A 14,140-nucleotide genomic window follows, 5' to 3' on the forward strand; every position below is an offset into this window, starting at 1 on the left:
CTCAGAGTTTCCACCCTCGGAACAAAAGTGCACTCTTGGAAAGATTCACACCATAATGAACTAGTGTAAAAACACTGGCCATTTGAAGAGAAGAGCACAAAATTGCACAAGATTGCTCGGCCCGCCAAGCTCTAGCCGCGCCCACCCTTGGTCACCGACCTCGGAAGTGACGTAAGGGAACCGGAAGCGCTGGCGTGGGGGCCTACTTCCTGTTGGTAGAGGTGGGGGGGTGGGGGGTTGGCTCTGCGGTGTGCGACTGTGTGGGGCAGCCTGGGGCAGCCTGGGGCAGCCCCGGAGCGGCTGACCCTCTGCCTGTGGGGACGGGAGTCGCGAAGCGGCCGCCATGGCGGGGTCGGAGAGCCAGCTCAAGAAAATGGTGTCCAAGGTGAGGCCGCGGCGCGCTCGCCTTTCGGCGCTCACCCACCGCTCCCTTCCGCTCCGCCCGGGCCTTTCCGACCAGCCTAGCGAGCCCCCACGGGCGAGCCCGAAGTCCCGGGCAGTGCCCGGCCGCCTCCGCCGCCCCAGCCCCGGGATGCCTGTCGCCCGGTGCCGGAATCCTGGGCCGGGGCCGGCGCGGGGCGGCGACGGTCAACAAAGGCGCGGAGCCGAGGCTGCCTGCCACCTGCCGCCCGTCCTCCTCTCTCCAGGGAGAGAGTTTGGAGCAGTCTTTGGGGCAGTATAGTTTTCGTCTTAGTTTTTTATCAACACAAAGAGAGGGTTGTACTTAAAACTCGGTCGTGGGCACTCCTCCACTTGTGTCCCAGTGTAGGATTCGTGCGTCTTCGCCCTTCCCTCCCGGCCCCCGGAGATTGTGTCCTTTTCAGTTTGTATTCTTCACGCAGCTCAATAGCCGACCCGCGGGAGATCATAACTTGGTTGAATTGGCTCAGTTATAAGTAAAAACGTCCTTGAGAAGCTAGAATACCGGTACCTCACTACATCGGGTGAAATAAATAGAATTCCATTACCATTTCAGGGACTTTGATTTGCTAAGAGTGACTACCTTTAATTGTATGCTACTTATAACGCGGAATTATTTGGTTTGAAATTTTTAATCTTCACCGTTCAAGACCAGTGTATTTTTTTCTTTTTTATAAAAGGAGGTAGGCATTTTGTATTTAAAGCCGTGAGTTATTTTGACAACTACTTAAAATGTGGCATCTGATACCAGAGTGAACTGGGTGGTTTTTTTGTTTTTTTTTCAGTTTATCAAAGCTAATTGGAATAAGATGTATGTGAAATGGTTGAGTGCAGAATCTTCTCCAGTTAAACGATTAGCTTTAGATACTTTTGTCAAAACAAGAATGGTAGGAAGCAAAGAAGTGTAAACAGTTTTCAATAGTATTAAAATACACTATTATGTATGAACTTATTCCTTTAAAAATATACTTTTCCCCCCAGTAAAATCATCCCCATAGTCTTTGATTGAAGAGCAAATAATCTCTAAAGAGTGAGTGATGGTTTTTTAAATAAAGCTTCTCTTGCTTGTTCTAATCATATCTTCTAGGCTTCTGATTTTCTTTCTTTTTTAAAAAAATTGAGGTATAGTTGATTTGATTTTCTTTCGATAAAGTAATTATCCTTAGTTGTAGAGGAAGTTTTAGGGAGCCCTAGAAGATTGTGGCAGAGGTCTGTGTTGTAACATTTATATATTGCTTTTTTTTTTAAAGTACATTGTTTTATATACTATGTAACTGAAGAGTATCTGTTCCGTACCATTTTTTTTAATCTTTAAAGTTGATAACATTGCCCTTAAGGTTTATTCCTTAATTTATATGTATGAAGGTATTTACATACAAGGACAGGAATATTCAAATATTGGTTTTGAATTTTTAAAACCATAATTAGTTTTCCTAAACTTTCTGTAGAGGAACCTGCCTTCAAAGACAGAGGCAGGACATCTTTAGAAGATATTTTATACTTCCACCTGTCTTTTCCGTCCACCCTCTTCATATCCTAAGAACAAAAAAGGACATAGGGAAGAGGTGGGAGAGGGCATTCTGTCTTTTGGTTCTTGGCTCGGTTTCTGAAAAACTGAGTCTCTTACAAGTGGTGATGTCAGTTCTGAGTATCGGCACGTTTTCTCTCCAGCCTGTGAAGAGATAGATAGGTAGGAATAGTAAGTAGGATAATAGAAGCAATTTGTGGAATTTCTTCCTCCTGGTGGAGGGCTGGCTTCAGGTGTTATCCTTTCAGTTGAGTGTGGTCCAGTGTAGGCATTGGTAGCCAGGACCTTGGACACATTGCTAGGGTGATGGTCCTTTACTCTTTATCTGATTCTGGGATTTCCATCACCCAACATGTTACTTTGGGCCACCTGCTTTTACTTATGTCTTTTTTGAGGTATAACTGACATAGAACAGTATATTATCTTTTGATATATTACTACAGGTATTTTTTTCCTTTGAGCATTTATTTTAGCTCCCAACTTAAATACAGCTTTTAGTTTAACAACCTGTCATTGTTTTTGCAGTTAAGAGAGGTATATTTATACTATTGGTCCATCTTGCTTCACACAAATAACTTTTATATTTTTCATACAGACAACTACCTGTATTCTTACATGCTACATCTACAGCATTCCTAGAGGTGGAGTCACTACTAACTAGGTACGAGAGAGCTGGCACATTAAAGATTGTAATGCACTTCACACTGTTTTAGATTCTAGGGATACAACAGTGAACAGACAGTGTGGAATTTAAACTCTATTAGAAGGCAACAAACAACTCAGTAAGTACATTAAGTAGCATGTTAGAAGGTGTTAAGTACTTTGGAGAAAAGTAAAGCAGGAAAGGGTAATAGAGTGCTCAAACGTGAGAATAGGATAGGTTGCAATTTTAGAGAGTAGTAAAGGAAGGCCTTCCTGAGGTCTATTTGAGCAAGACCTGAAAGAGGTGAGGAAGCAAACTGGAACAATCTGGAGTAAGAACATTCCAGGAAGAAGGAAAAACAAGCACAAGGGCCCTGAGACAGAAGCTTGTCATGCATGATAGAGGAACAGCAAAGGGAGCTAAGGGGGCTGGACTGGAGTGAGCAAGGGGAAACAGTGCTGAATAAAGGGGTGGTAGATTTTGGAGGGTCTTGCAGGCCACTGTAAGCACTTTGGCTTTTACTTGGAGTATGGTGGGAAGCCCCTGATCTGTTACTTGTACTTAGAGTATGGTGGGAAGCCCCTGATCTGTTAACAGTATAGCTCTAGCTGCTGTGCTGAGACTAGACTGTAGGAGGTTCAGTCGAGTGGAAGCAGAGACAACTCCAAGGAGGCAGTTGTAGTAACCTAAGTGTAGCTATGAAGGTAGTGAGTAGTGATCAGGTTCTGGATATTTTTGAAGGTAGAGCTAACAGGGTTTTCCAACAGATTCACTGTGGATGTGTAGGAAAGAGAAGCATCCAGGATAATGTCAAAGCTTTTGTCCTGAGCAACTAGAAGGATACAGTCATGGAAGACTGTAAGAGGCATAGATTTTGGGGGGAAGATAAGGAGTTCAATTTTGATCATGTTAAATTTGACATTCATTAGATATCCAAGTGGAGATATCAAATTGGTAATTGGATATACGTGTCTGGAGTTCAGGAAAGAGGTTCAGACTCGAATTTTTAAATTTGGGAGTTATCAGTGTATAAACGTTATTTTAAGCCATGCATGGAGATCACCAAAGGAGTGAGTTGAGATAAAGAAGAGGACCAAGGACTGAGCCCTGGGGCTCAATATTATTAAGATAAGAGGTTAGGAGAAGAGAAAGAACCAGCAAAGACACTGAGAAGCGGTAGACACAAAGAGGAGAAAAAGCAGCAGTGGTACCCTGCAAATCAAGTGAAGAACATGTGTTACGAGGAAGGAATTGACTTGGTCAAATGCTGCTGTGATAGGTTAAGTAAGATGAAGACTGAGGATTGGCCATTGCATATGGCCATGTGTGGCAGTTACTGGTGATGTTAATGAGCAATTTCAGTGAAAGTGGAAAACCCTGACTGGAGTGGGTTTGAAGAGAATGGGTCTAGTCTTTGAGCATCAGTGGTTAACATTACGGAGAGATACCTAGATGTCATATGCTACTTGATGGAAAAACACCATCATCTGTGAAATGATCTTGCCAGAGAGAGGGGAAGACAGTGGAGGAAAAAAAAAAGTAAAATTTAGAAAAAAATCATGAAAAAGATTATAACTTCCAGATCCAACTACTAATTCACAAGAAATACAAAGGAAATAGGAACATACATATTAAACTACACCAAGGGGACGCAGTTAGCAAAATCCAAACTGTGGGAGCTTCTATAGGACAAATGAACCGATTTCTTCAACAAGTAAGTTTGAAGGGGTTAAAATAGAAATGGACCCACTGATGAGTAGTTAAAATGTGTTATATCCATATAATGGAATATTATTCAGCAACATGAATGTACCTTGAAAACCTAAGTGAAAGAAGGTAGTCATAAATGACCACAGACTATATAATTCCATTTATATGAAATGTCCAGAATAGGCAAATCGATAGAAACAAAGTAGATTAGCAGTTGTCTAGGGTGAAAGGGGATGTCGCTGGTGGAGTGAGTGGGTGATTGCTACAGGTTGTGCATTTCTTTTGGGGGTGATGAAGATGTTCTAAAATTGATAGTGGTGGCGGTTGTACAACTCTGAATGTACTAACAGCCACTGAGCCTTACGTAAGTCACTTTAAATGTGTGAATTATATGGTATGTGAATTATATCTCAGTAAAGCTATTATCAAAAAAGAGGGGTGGGAGAGAATCTGTAGATTAAAAGAGGCCTAAAGGACATTTTCACATTGAAATATGTGGTCTTTATTTGGATCTCCATTCAAACAACAACAAAAATGACATGAGACTGCATATTTTATGATATAAGGAAATAGTGATTATTTTAGTGTGATAATAGTATTGTAGGCTTTTTTTTAAAAGTTCTTATCTTTTAAAGTTATGTACTAAAATATTTATGGGTAATAGGATATGATGTTACCATTTGCTTCAGAATAATACAGGAGGAGGGAGAGGTGAATGAGATTATAGATTAAATAAGATTGGCTATGAGTTGATTGTTGAAGCTGGGTGTAGTGCTGAAGCAGGGGATTTATTATACTGTTCTACTTTTGGATACCTTTGAAATGTTCCATAATAAAAAGCTTTAAGAGGAGAGAGTAGGAAGAGAGCAAGTACGGACAGCAAAAGTAGGAAGCTCCTTGCAGGAGTTTTTGCTGTAAAGGGGAACTGAGAGAAGTTTGGTTGTAGGTGGAGGGGGAAGGGAGGTAAGGAATGTTTTTGTGTGAATAAGACAGGAGAAAGAAAAATATGTGTGTGGTAATAGTACTGATCCCATAGCATGGAAAAGTTGGTGCTTCAGGACAAAAGAGGTCAAGAACTGCTGAAGAGATGCCTTTGAGTAGACCTGGATTTATTTCCTAATTTTTCTTGTATTTTCTCCCTTATTGTCTATCACTGTCTTTTGTGCTGGTCTCTGAGATTTCTTTGACTTTATATTCTAATCCTTCTATTAGATGTTTTATTTCTACTCTCACTTTTTTTTATGTCCAAGAGTCCTTTTCTGAGTGTTCTTGTTTAATGGATACAATATCATTTCTTCTTTCTTTGAAATTTTTAATGCTAATTCTTTTTGAAGTTTTCTTCTGCTCCTTGCATTATTTTTATTCTTAGTTCCTTCTTTACGTCTGTGACATGTTTCTTGGAGTCTTTCTTTTTGGAATAACTGACTGTTCCTTTTTAAGAGAGAAGCACTAAAAGCTGATTGAAAGCTTTGTGCATGAATGGAGCTTGTCAGCTGGTGAGCTTCAGTGTGTTGTGAACAGATGGGGATCCCCATCTCCTGATTTCCTAATCTGCTAAGAGTGTGTAAGCAAGGTTCCTAGTTTTCCTGGACTGGAGTGGTACAAGGCAGGGGTATGAGAATACAATACAGCACATGGTAAATTGCAAAATAGTATCGACGATGAATGCTGGAGAGGGAGAGATCGTTTTGGGCTAAAGGGAAGTCTGGAAAAGGATTCATTGAGAAGGAAAGTGAGGGCTTCCCTGGTGGCACAGTGCTTGAGAGTCCGCCTGCCGATGCAGGGGACGCGGGTTGGTGCCCCGGTCCAGGAAGATCCCACGTGCCGTGGAGCGGCTGGGCCCGTGAGCCATGGCCACTGAGCCTGCGCGTCCGGAGCCTGTGCTCCGCAATGGGAGAGGCCACAACAGTGAGAGGCCCGCGTACCGCAAAAAAAAAAAGAAAGAAGAGAAGGAAAGTGATGTAAACTAGGTCTTTGAGAATGATTAAGATTTGATTTGGTGGAGGACCTTCTAAGTTGGAAAAAGAGCTAAAATGGAGGTAAAAGTTTGAATAGGTGGCAGGAGGAAAAGCTACTGAGGTTCTTTCAGTCTTTATTTAATTAATGTTAATGATCACTCAGAACCATTATACTTTTAAGAAGAGTGCTATTAATAAGATTTTAAGAAAATTAACCTAGCAGTAAAATATGTGCATTGGTTTTAAACTAAATTCATTTGTAATTTTCCTTTTCAGTACAAATACAGAGACCTAACTGTACGTGAAACTGTCAGTGTTATTACTTTATACAAAGATCTCAAACCTGTATTGGATTCATATGGTGAGTTTATATAATAAAAATATCAAGTACTATACTTTGAGTTTACTCTCTTTGTTAATAATTGTAGGTTTCCCATTTTCCCTTTAAGTTTGTTGGTTTTTTCATTGTAGGACTAACCTTCACCTAAAAAAAGTTGTGAGAGATAGGAAATTACAAGATCTAATAATAACATCTTACATTTGTTTAGTTATTTTAAGTTTTAATATACTACTCTAACATAGAACTAATGCAAATTTAGAACTAGAGGTGATGTTAAAAATAGTTTAGTCCATCATTTCCCAAAATAGTATACATAGTTGTGAAGAATGTTGCTTTGGGGGCATGGGTAGAGGGGATTCTGAGGTTAAGTTTGAGCACTTATAGATTAAACAAAATTAAATGGGTTTCTTTGCAACAAGATTTCTCAGAGCCTTTAATATGCTATGTGTCATTATGCCTCACCAAGGGGGGAGAGAAGATAATACATTGTTCGGTATATTCTAAAGTTAATTAACTAGTGAACCTTTTTTCTTTCTAGAGCATCTCTTTATATTCTTAGGAACACATTTTGTAAAACTATATTCTGGACTATCCTTTTCATTTTATAGATGAAGAAAACACTTAAAAACTATTGTCCTTAATTCTGTAGAGTAGGTAGGTGACAATTTGTGTCCACCTTCCATTGAGATGAAATAAAGTTGTGATTTAAGTAAGAAATGACAATATTCAGAGGGTTTTTTTTGGTTTGTTTTTTTTTAAACAGTCTTTTTGGCCCCACCAATCCTAACCTAATCTCTCCAACCCCGTCTCCTGGTAAACACCAAATGTGCCAGGGCCAAGGGAAACCCATGCTGCCTCCTGCCCATTGTGAGACCCTTGGCAATGAGGGCAAAGAGCTGAATTTTGTAGCTGAGACTCTCACTCTAAACCCCACTCATCTCCAGGGCTTTGTAAACAGGAGCCTGGTGAGAGGCAGCAGAGGGGGAATCAATCCTGAATATCCTGAACAACAAAGTCATGAACCGGAAGTCCTCTCCCAAACTAGGGCATAATTCTCCTTCCTGTCCACATACTGTACTATGGTATTTAGATCTGCAAAAAAACTCATATTACCAAAATTAGAGTTAATTTAAAAATGGCTTCAATGGGGGAATAAAGTGACAAAGGCTAGAATTTTATGGTAAGTGTATAGTTTTTACTGAATACTAAAAGAATAAATGTTGATCAAAACTGACAAAGAGGGGGCTTCCCTGGTGGCGCAGTGGTTGAGAGTCTGACTGCCGATGCAGGGGACACGGGTTCATGCCCCGGTCCGGGAGGATCCCACATGCCACGGAGCGGCTGGGCCCATGAGCCATGGCCGCTGAGCCTGCGCGTCCGGAGCCTGTGCTCCGCAACGGGAGAGGCCACAGCAGTGAGAGGCCCGCGTACCGCAAAAAAAACCCAAAACAACAACAACAACAAAATAAACTGACAAAGATTCCAACATCATTGAACAAATATATATACAGCCACACAGGCTGGACCAAGTCTAAACCATTGTCATCAACATGCTTTTAGAGTAAATATAACCCTAAAATTAAATACGGTGGTCTTTTAAAAATACAAAATCAGAATAAATTACAGCACAGTTTATAATTGTCAATAGTAGGTAAAAGAACTGAGGTCAACAGTACAGTTCTGTGTTCTTGTGCTGCACATTACAGCCTTTCCTCTATGTAATAGTGTTAATTCCAAATCATTATTACAGATAATAGCAGTCCATGTAACACAAAGTATGTGCCCTAGTTATTCAGTCAATTACAGGTAGGAAAACTTGTGCGATGTGAGAAATATTTGTATTAAAAGAAGATGTCCGTATTTGACTGTGAAAACTTTTTTCCTTTTTCATACTGTGGGATACTACATTGGGATTGAGAATGACAGTGAGTGGGAATAAACATCTGAAAACATTAGGTTAATATTTAATATGGTGTCAGTTAATAGCGATTTTTAAGTAATTTTATAATCATGTTGGTTGGGGATCCAGAGCTCATATTTATTGGGACTGTAGCATTAACATGTATTTTTCCAAGTAATTCATAGCATCTTTACTCATTCAAAGCTGATCCCATTAAGTGAATCAACAAAGGATACTTTATTATTGGACAAAATGTATGAACATTAACAAGTTAGTCCTTTCAAGGGTAATAATGCGTTTTAACTGTTGTTTCTGAAACATAAGAATAACTTACGTGGGAGCATCTGTGAGAATGCTTGTTGATTAACTCATTATTCTTACCTTTCAGTTTTTAATGATGGCAGTTCCAGGGAACTAATGAACCTCACTGGAACGATTCCTGTGCCTTATAGAGGTAAATGTCTTATGTGATTCGTGTTTCCAGCATAGATGCATTTTAATTCACATTTAGTTGCCAAAGAATTGTAGGTAATTAAGCTTGCTTTTTTGTGACTTTCATGATAATATAGAAACTTCACCCCCTATTCTAATTGAACTTCATTTGGCAGCAGCACCTCATATTTTCATCTTTTTTCCCCTACTTCCTTACCAAGATATATCAACAAATAAGTGCCTCAGTGCACTGGAAGAGTTTGTTTGATAGAATCAGAGAATCTTAGAACTAGAAAGGGATCTTAGCTGCCTCCTAGTTCAGCTCCCACCCTACTCAAACTTATCTGACAATGGGAAGCTGTATAGTATAGTGACTAAGATAGAGGCTTTACAGTCAGGGCAGAGTAGGGTTTTAGTTCTCCCTCTGTAATCTATTAGTTTTGTGACAATGGGCATCTGTAACATTTGGATAATAGTACCTAACTCAAAGAAGAATTCATTTGTAATAATGTATGTAAAGGACTTAGCACAGAGGCTGGTATATCGAAAGTAGCTATTATTTATGGTTGTAATGCTGATGATGGATAATTACATCTCTGTCAGTCAGCCACCCTCTGCTGGAAGACTTACAATGATAATGGAGCATTCAGCTTCATGAGCAACTGTGGACAGCTCTGTTAGTTATTCCTTGTGACTAGCTAAGACCTGTGTCTCAGTAACCTACCCATTGATTTTATATAGTACCTGCTATGCGTGGGGGAAAAGGGCTAGGGATACAAAGGTGAATAAAGGATGTACCTTCCCTGGAAGAACATACACAAATAGGGGAAACAGGGAATAAATAGATATTTACACTATTCTATACCCGTTATAGAATAATGAAATATAAAGGTGCTGTGAGATTATAGAGAACAAGAACACGTGGGAAGGTCATCAAAGAAATGACGTTCAATTTGGTGTTAAAGGATGAGTGAACCATTCATAACAGAATGGACATCCCAGGCAGAGGGAAAAAACACTTGAGCATCAGCATTTTATAGAGCAAATACGAGTAAACTTCAGGATTATTGACTTTGCCTTTACCCCAGGAAGTAAGCTGTGGTGAGGGAAAAAGGTATGTGGGGGAGAGAAGGAGGCAGAAGACTATCGTAGACATAATTGAAGACATTTATTATTTTTTTCTTCTGGTTTTATTGAGATGTAATTGACATATAGCACTATATAAGTTTGATATACAGCGTAATGATTGACTTCATACATCAAGAAATGATTACCTCAGTAAGCTTAGTGAACATCAGTCATATAGATAGAAAATTAGAGAAACAAAAAAATATTTTTCCCTTGTGATGAAATTCTTAAGTTTTCATCAAGTTGCGATGTTTACTCTCAACAACTTTCATATATAACATACAGCAGTGTTCATAACATTTATCATGTTGTACATTACATTCCCAGTACTTAACTTTTTTTTTTTTTTTTTTTGGCTGCGTTGGGTCTTCGTTGCTGCTCGCGGGCTTTCTCTAGTTGCGGCGAGCAGGGGCTACTCTTCGTTGCGGTGCGTGGGCTTCTCATTGCAGTGGTTTCTCTTGTAGCAGAGCATGGGCTCTAGGCACACAGGCTTCAGTAGTTGTGGCACCTGGGCTCAGTAGTTGTGGCACATGGGCTTAGTTGCTCCATGGCATGTGGGATCTTCCCGGACCAGGGTACAAACCTGTGTCCCCTGCATTGGCAGGCAGATTCTTAATCACTGCACCACCAGGGAATTGCCCTTGCTTTTTTATAACTGGAAGTTTGTACCTCATGTCTACTGTCCTACAATTCTCCCTTCCCCCCAGCCCTCACCTCTGATAACCACAAATTTGATCTCTTTTTCTGTTTGTTTATCTGTGTGTGTTTGAAGTATAATTGACCTATAACACTGTGTTAGTTTCTGTTATAGAACATAGTGATTTGATATTTCTGTACCTCTCAAAATGATCAACATGATAAATCTAGTTACCATCTGTCACCATACAAAACATTACATAATTATTGACAGTATTCCCCACACTGTACATATCATACTGTGATTCATTTATTTTACAGATGGAAGTTTGTACCTCTTAATCTTCCTCACCTGTTTCTCTTCTCCCACCTTCTTCCCCTCTGGCAACCACCTCTTCTTTGTATCTATGAGCCTGTTTCTGTTTAGTTTTGTTTGTTCATTTGTTTTGTTTTTTAGATTCCACATATAAGTGAAATCATACAGTATTTGTCTTTCTCTGTCTGACTTATTTCACTTAGCATAATACCCTCTAGGTCTATCCATGTTGTCACAAACGGCAAGATTTCATTCTTTTTTATGGCGCAGTAATATTCCATTATGTATATGTATACCACATCTTCTTTATCCATTCATCTATCAGTGGGTACTTAGGTTGCTTCCATATCTTGGCTATTGTAAATAATGTTGCAGTGAACATAGGAGTGCATATATCTTTTCAAATTAGTGTTTTCATTTTCTTCAGATAAATAACCAGAAGTAGAATTGCTGGATCATATGGTAGTTCTATTTTTAATTTTTAAGTAATCTCCATACTGTTTTCCATAGTGGCTGCACCAATTTATATTCCCACCAGCAGTGCACAAGGGTTCTCTTTTTCATACACACACACACACACACACACACACACACACACACACATGCATACATACATGTAAATTTTATTTAAACTAAACCTTTGTTCCTTCACCATTTTTTTGTATGGCACAGTTCCTAAGCCTAAGTAATTCTAGAGAATCCATCATTTTCACAAAGCAAAGAATTCTAGATGGTGGAAATAAAGTTATGTTTTATGTATTAAGATATATTTTATTGGAGTCTTTTTTTTTTCATTCTAGAAGTACTTTTGGGTAAAAAATAAATCCGAAGTCCCATAACTGTCTGATTTCTTTAAGTGAATTTTATGTGTATATACTTTTATGAAGTAAAACTGTTTCTGAGTGGGGGAAATGTATCTGAATTATGTTAGGTGATTCAAATGGTTGCTTGGGACACTGGGCTTTAACCTTAGGAAGAAAAGTCTTTGATTTATGTTCAATATGTTAACTATCAGATCCTTTGAAACACTGTTCATTTTGACTATATATAGTCAAATTTCTCAACTGAGAGAGATTCTATTACATAAAGCAAAAAAAGGGGGATGACATCATTGATTGTGAAACTACCACTGAAAATGCCATATTCATTGGTCAAGCTGTGGCCACCAGTCAGCATCTGTTTGACACTTGAATTAGGTCTTACAGTGTGACTTTTGGCAAGGGAATTTAAAGTCTAGCATATCACTTTCCGAAAGGACACCGTTGTCTGTGGTCTTCCTTCTATATCCTTTACCAGTGAACTTTATTAACTGAAGTGACAGGAGTCAAATAACAAAGAATGGCTTGAACCAAAAGATAATTTGTGAATAACGTTTTTATGGCAGTAAGTACACTTACTACACTGGCAGAGTAGTGATTAATTAGCTCCTTAATCCTGCTCATGTATTTTACAAACTGAAAATTTGAGAAACTGATGTTAAACAGAACTTTGAAACATAAAATATTTGTTGTGTTTTTTTAAAAAAGTGTTGCTTAGTTGTAGCTCTTTGTTGCTTACCTACTAAGCCATTATTGAAAAATAATAAAAGTAGAGTAACTGAAGTTTCTCTTTCTCTCTCAGGTACTACATATAATATTCCAATATGCCTGTGGCTGCTGGACACATACCCATATAATCCCCCTATCTGTTTTGTTAAGCCTACTAGTTCAATGACTATTAAAACAGGAAAGCATGTGGATGCTAACGGGAAGATATATCTTCCTTATCTACATGAATGGAAACACGTAAGTATTAACAGAGTGTTCTGAGAATTCGTTGTATTTTATATATTTTGTTCACTAGCATTTACTTTCTGTTAACTCTCAAGGAGGATTAAAGGAGAATAAATTCACATAAGATCACTAATCACTGAGCTGGGTAATTCAAAAAAGCTCTTTAAAAGAAATATATCTGGACTTCCCTGGTAGTGCAGTGGTTAAGAATCCTCCTGCCAATGCAGGGGACACGGGTTCAAGCCCTGGTCTGGGAAGATCCCACATGCCGTGGACCAACTAAGCCCACATGCCAGAACTACTGAGCCTGCACTCTAGAGCCCGTGAGCCACAATTACTGAGCCCACATGCCACAACTACCGAAGCCCGTGTTCCTAGAGCCCCTGCTCCGCAACAAGAGAAGCCACTGCAATGAGAAGCCCATGCACCACAACGAAGAGTAGCTCCTGCTTGCCACAACTAGAGAAAGCCCCCGTGCCACAGCGAAGACCCAACGCAGCCAAAAATAAATAATAAATAAGTAAATAAATTTACAAGAATAAATAAATAAATGAAACATATATTTCTATAGAGCTTGGTAGTTTATAGAATACACATAGTCACTATTTTATTTGCTTGAGTTGAACCTTTAAGAATAGATAGAATTCACATATGGGAAATGCATTTAAAAAATATTGGGGGGCTTTCCCTGGTGGCGCAGTGGTTAAGAATCCACCTGCCAATGCAGGAGACATGGGTTCGAGCCCTGGTCCGGGAAGGTCCCACATGCTGCGGAGCAGCTAAGCCCGTGCACCACAACTACTGAGCCTGCACTCTAGAGCCCGCGAGCCACAACTACTGAAGCCTGTGTGCCTAGAGCCCCTGCTCCACAGCAAGAGAAGCCAGTGCAATGAGAAGTCCACGCACTGCAACAAAGAGTAGCCCTCACTTGCTGCAACTAGAAAAAGCCCGCGCGCAGCAAAAAAGACCCAACGCAGCCATAAATAGATAGATAGATAAATTTATTTATTTATTTAAAAAAATATGTATATTGGGTTGGCCAAAAGGTTCAGTTGTTTTTTTCCCGTAAGATGACTTTAGTAGCACTTAGTTGTCTTTAACTTCATTTGAAACAATTTTGTTAGATTGTATGTGATAGCTGTCCTATCAACGTGCATTTAAAAAAAGACATCGGGCTTCCTTGGTGGCGCAGTGGTTGAGAGTCTGCCTGCTGATGCAGGGGACACGGGTTTGTGCCCCGGTCCGGGAAGATCCCACATGCCGCGGAGCGGCTAGGCCCGTGAGCCATGGCCGCTGAGCCTGTGCATCCAGAGCCTGTGCGTCCGGAGCCTGTGCTCCGCAACGGGAGAGGCCACAA

General features: G+C 39.7%; 1 protein-coding gene across 3 annotated transcripts in view; it reads left to right on the top strand.

The window, feature by feature from the left end:
- The first annotated feature begins 177 nt into the window (after window positions 1–177).
- The window catches only part of TSG101 (tumor susceptibility 101), a 58,310-nt gene continuing 44,347 nt past the window's right edge, over window positions 178–14,140 (top strand). The window contains exons 1-4 of one of the 3 annotated variants that reach the window (XM_027115239.1): window positions 178–385; window positions 6,536–6,620; window positions 8,888–8,953; window positions 12,632–12,795. In XM_027115239.1, the coding sequence (XP_026971040.1) occupies window positions 344–385; window positions 6,536–6,620; window positions 8,888–8,953; window positions 12,632–12,795 (357 nt within the window). In that variant the 5' untranslated portion in view covers window positions 178–343. The remainder of the gene's footprint in view (window positions 386–6,535; window positions 6,621–8,887; window positions 8,954–12,631; window positions 12,796–14,140) is intronic. The other 2 variants (XR_003434517.1, XM_027115238.1) reach the window with 2 other exon arrangements.

The sequence above is a fragment of the Aethalodelphis obliquidens genome, unplaced genomic scaffold, assembly GCF_003676395.1.
Source record: "Aethalodelphis obliquidens isolate GAN/ISIS:26980383/991018 unplaced genomic scaffold, ASM367639v1 scaffold14, whole genome shotgun sequence".
In the NCBI taxonomy this organism is placed as follows: Eukaryota; Metazoa; Chordata; class Mammalia; order Artiodactyla; family Delphinidae; genus Aethalodelphis; species Aethalodelphis obliquidens.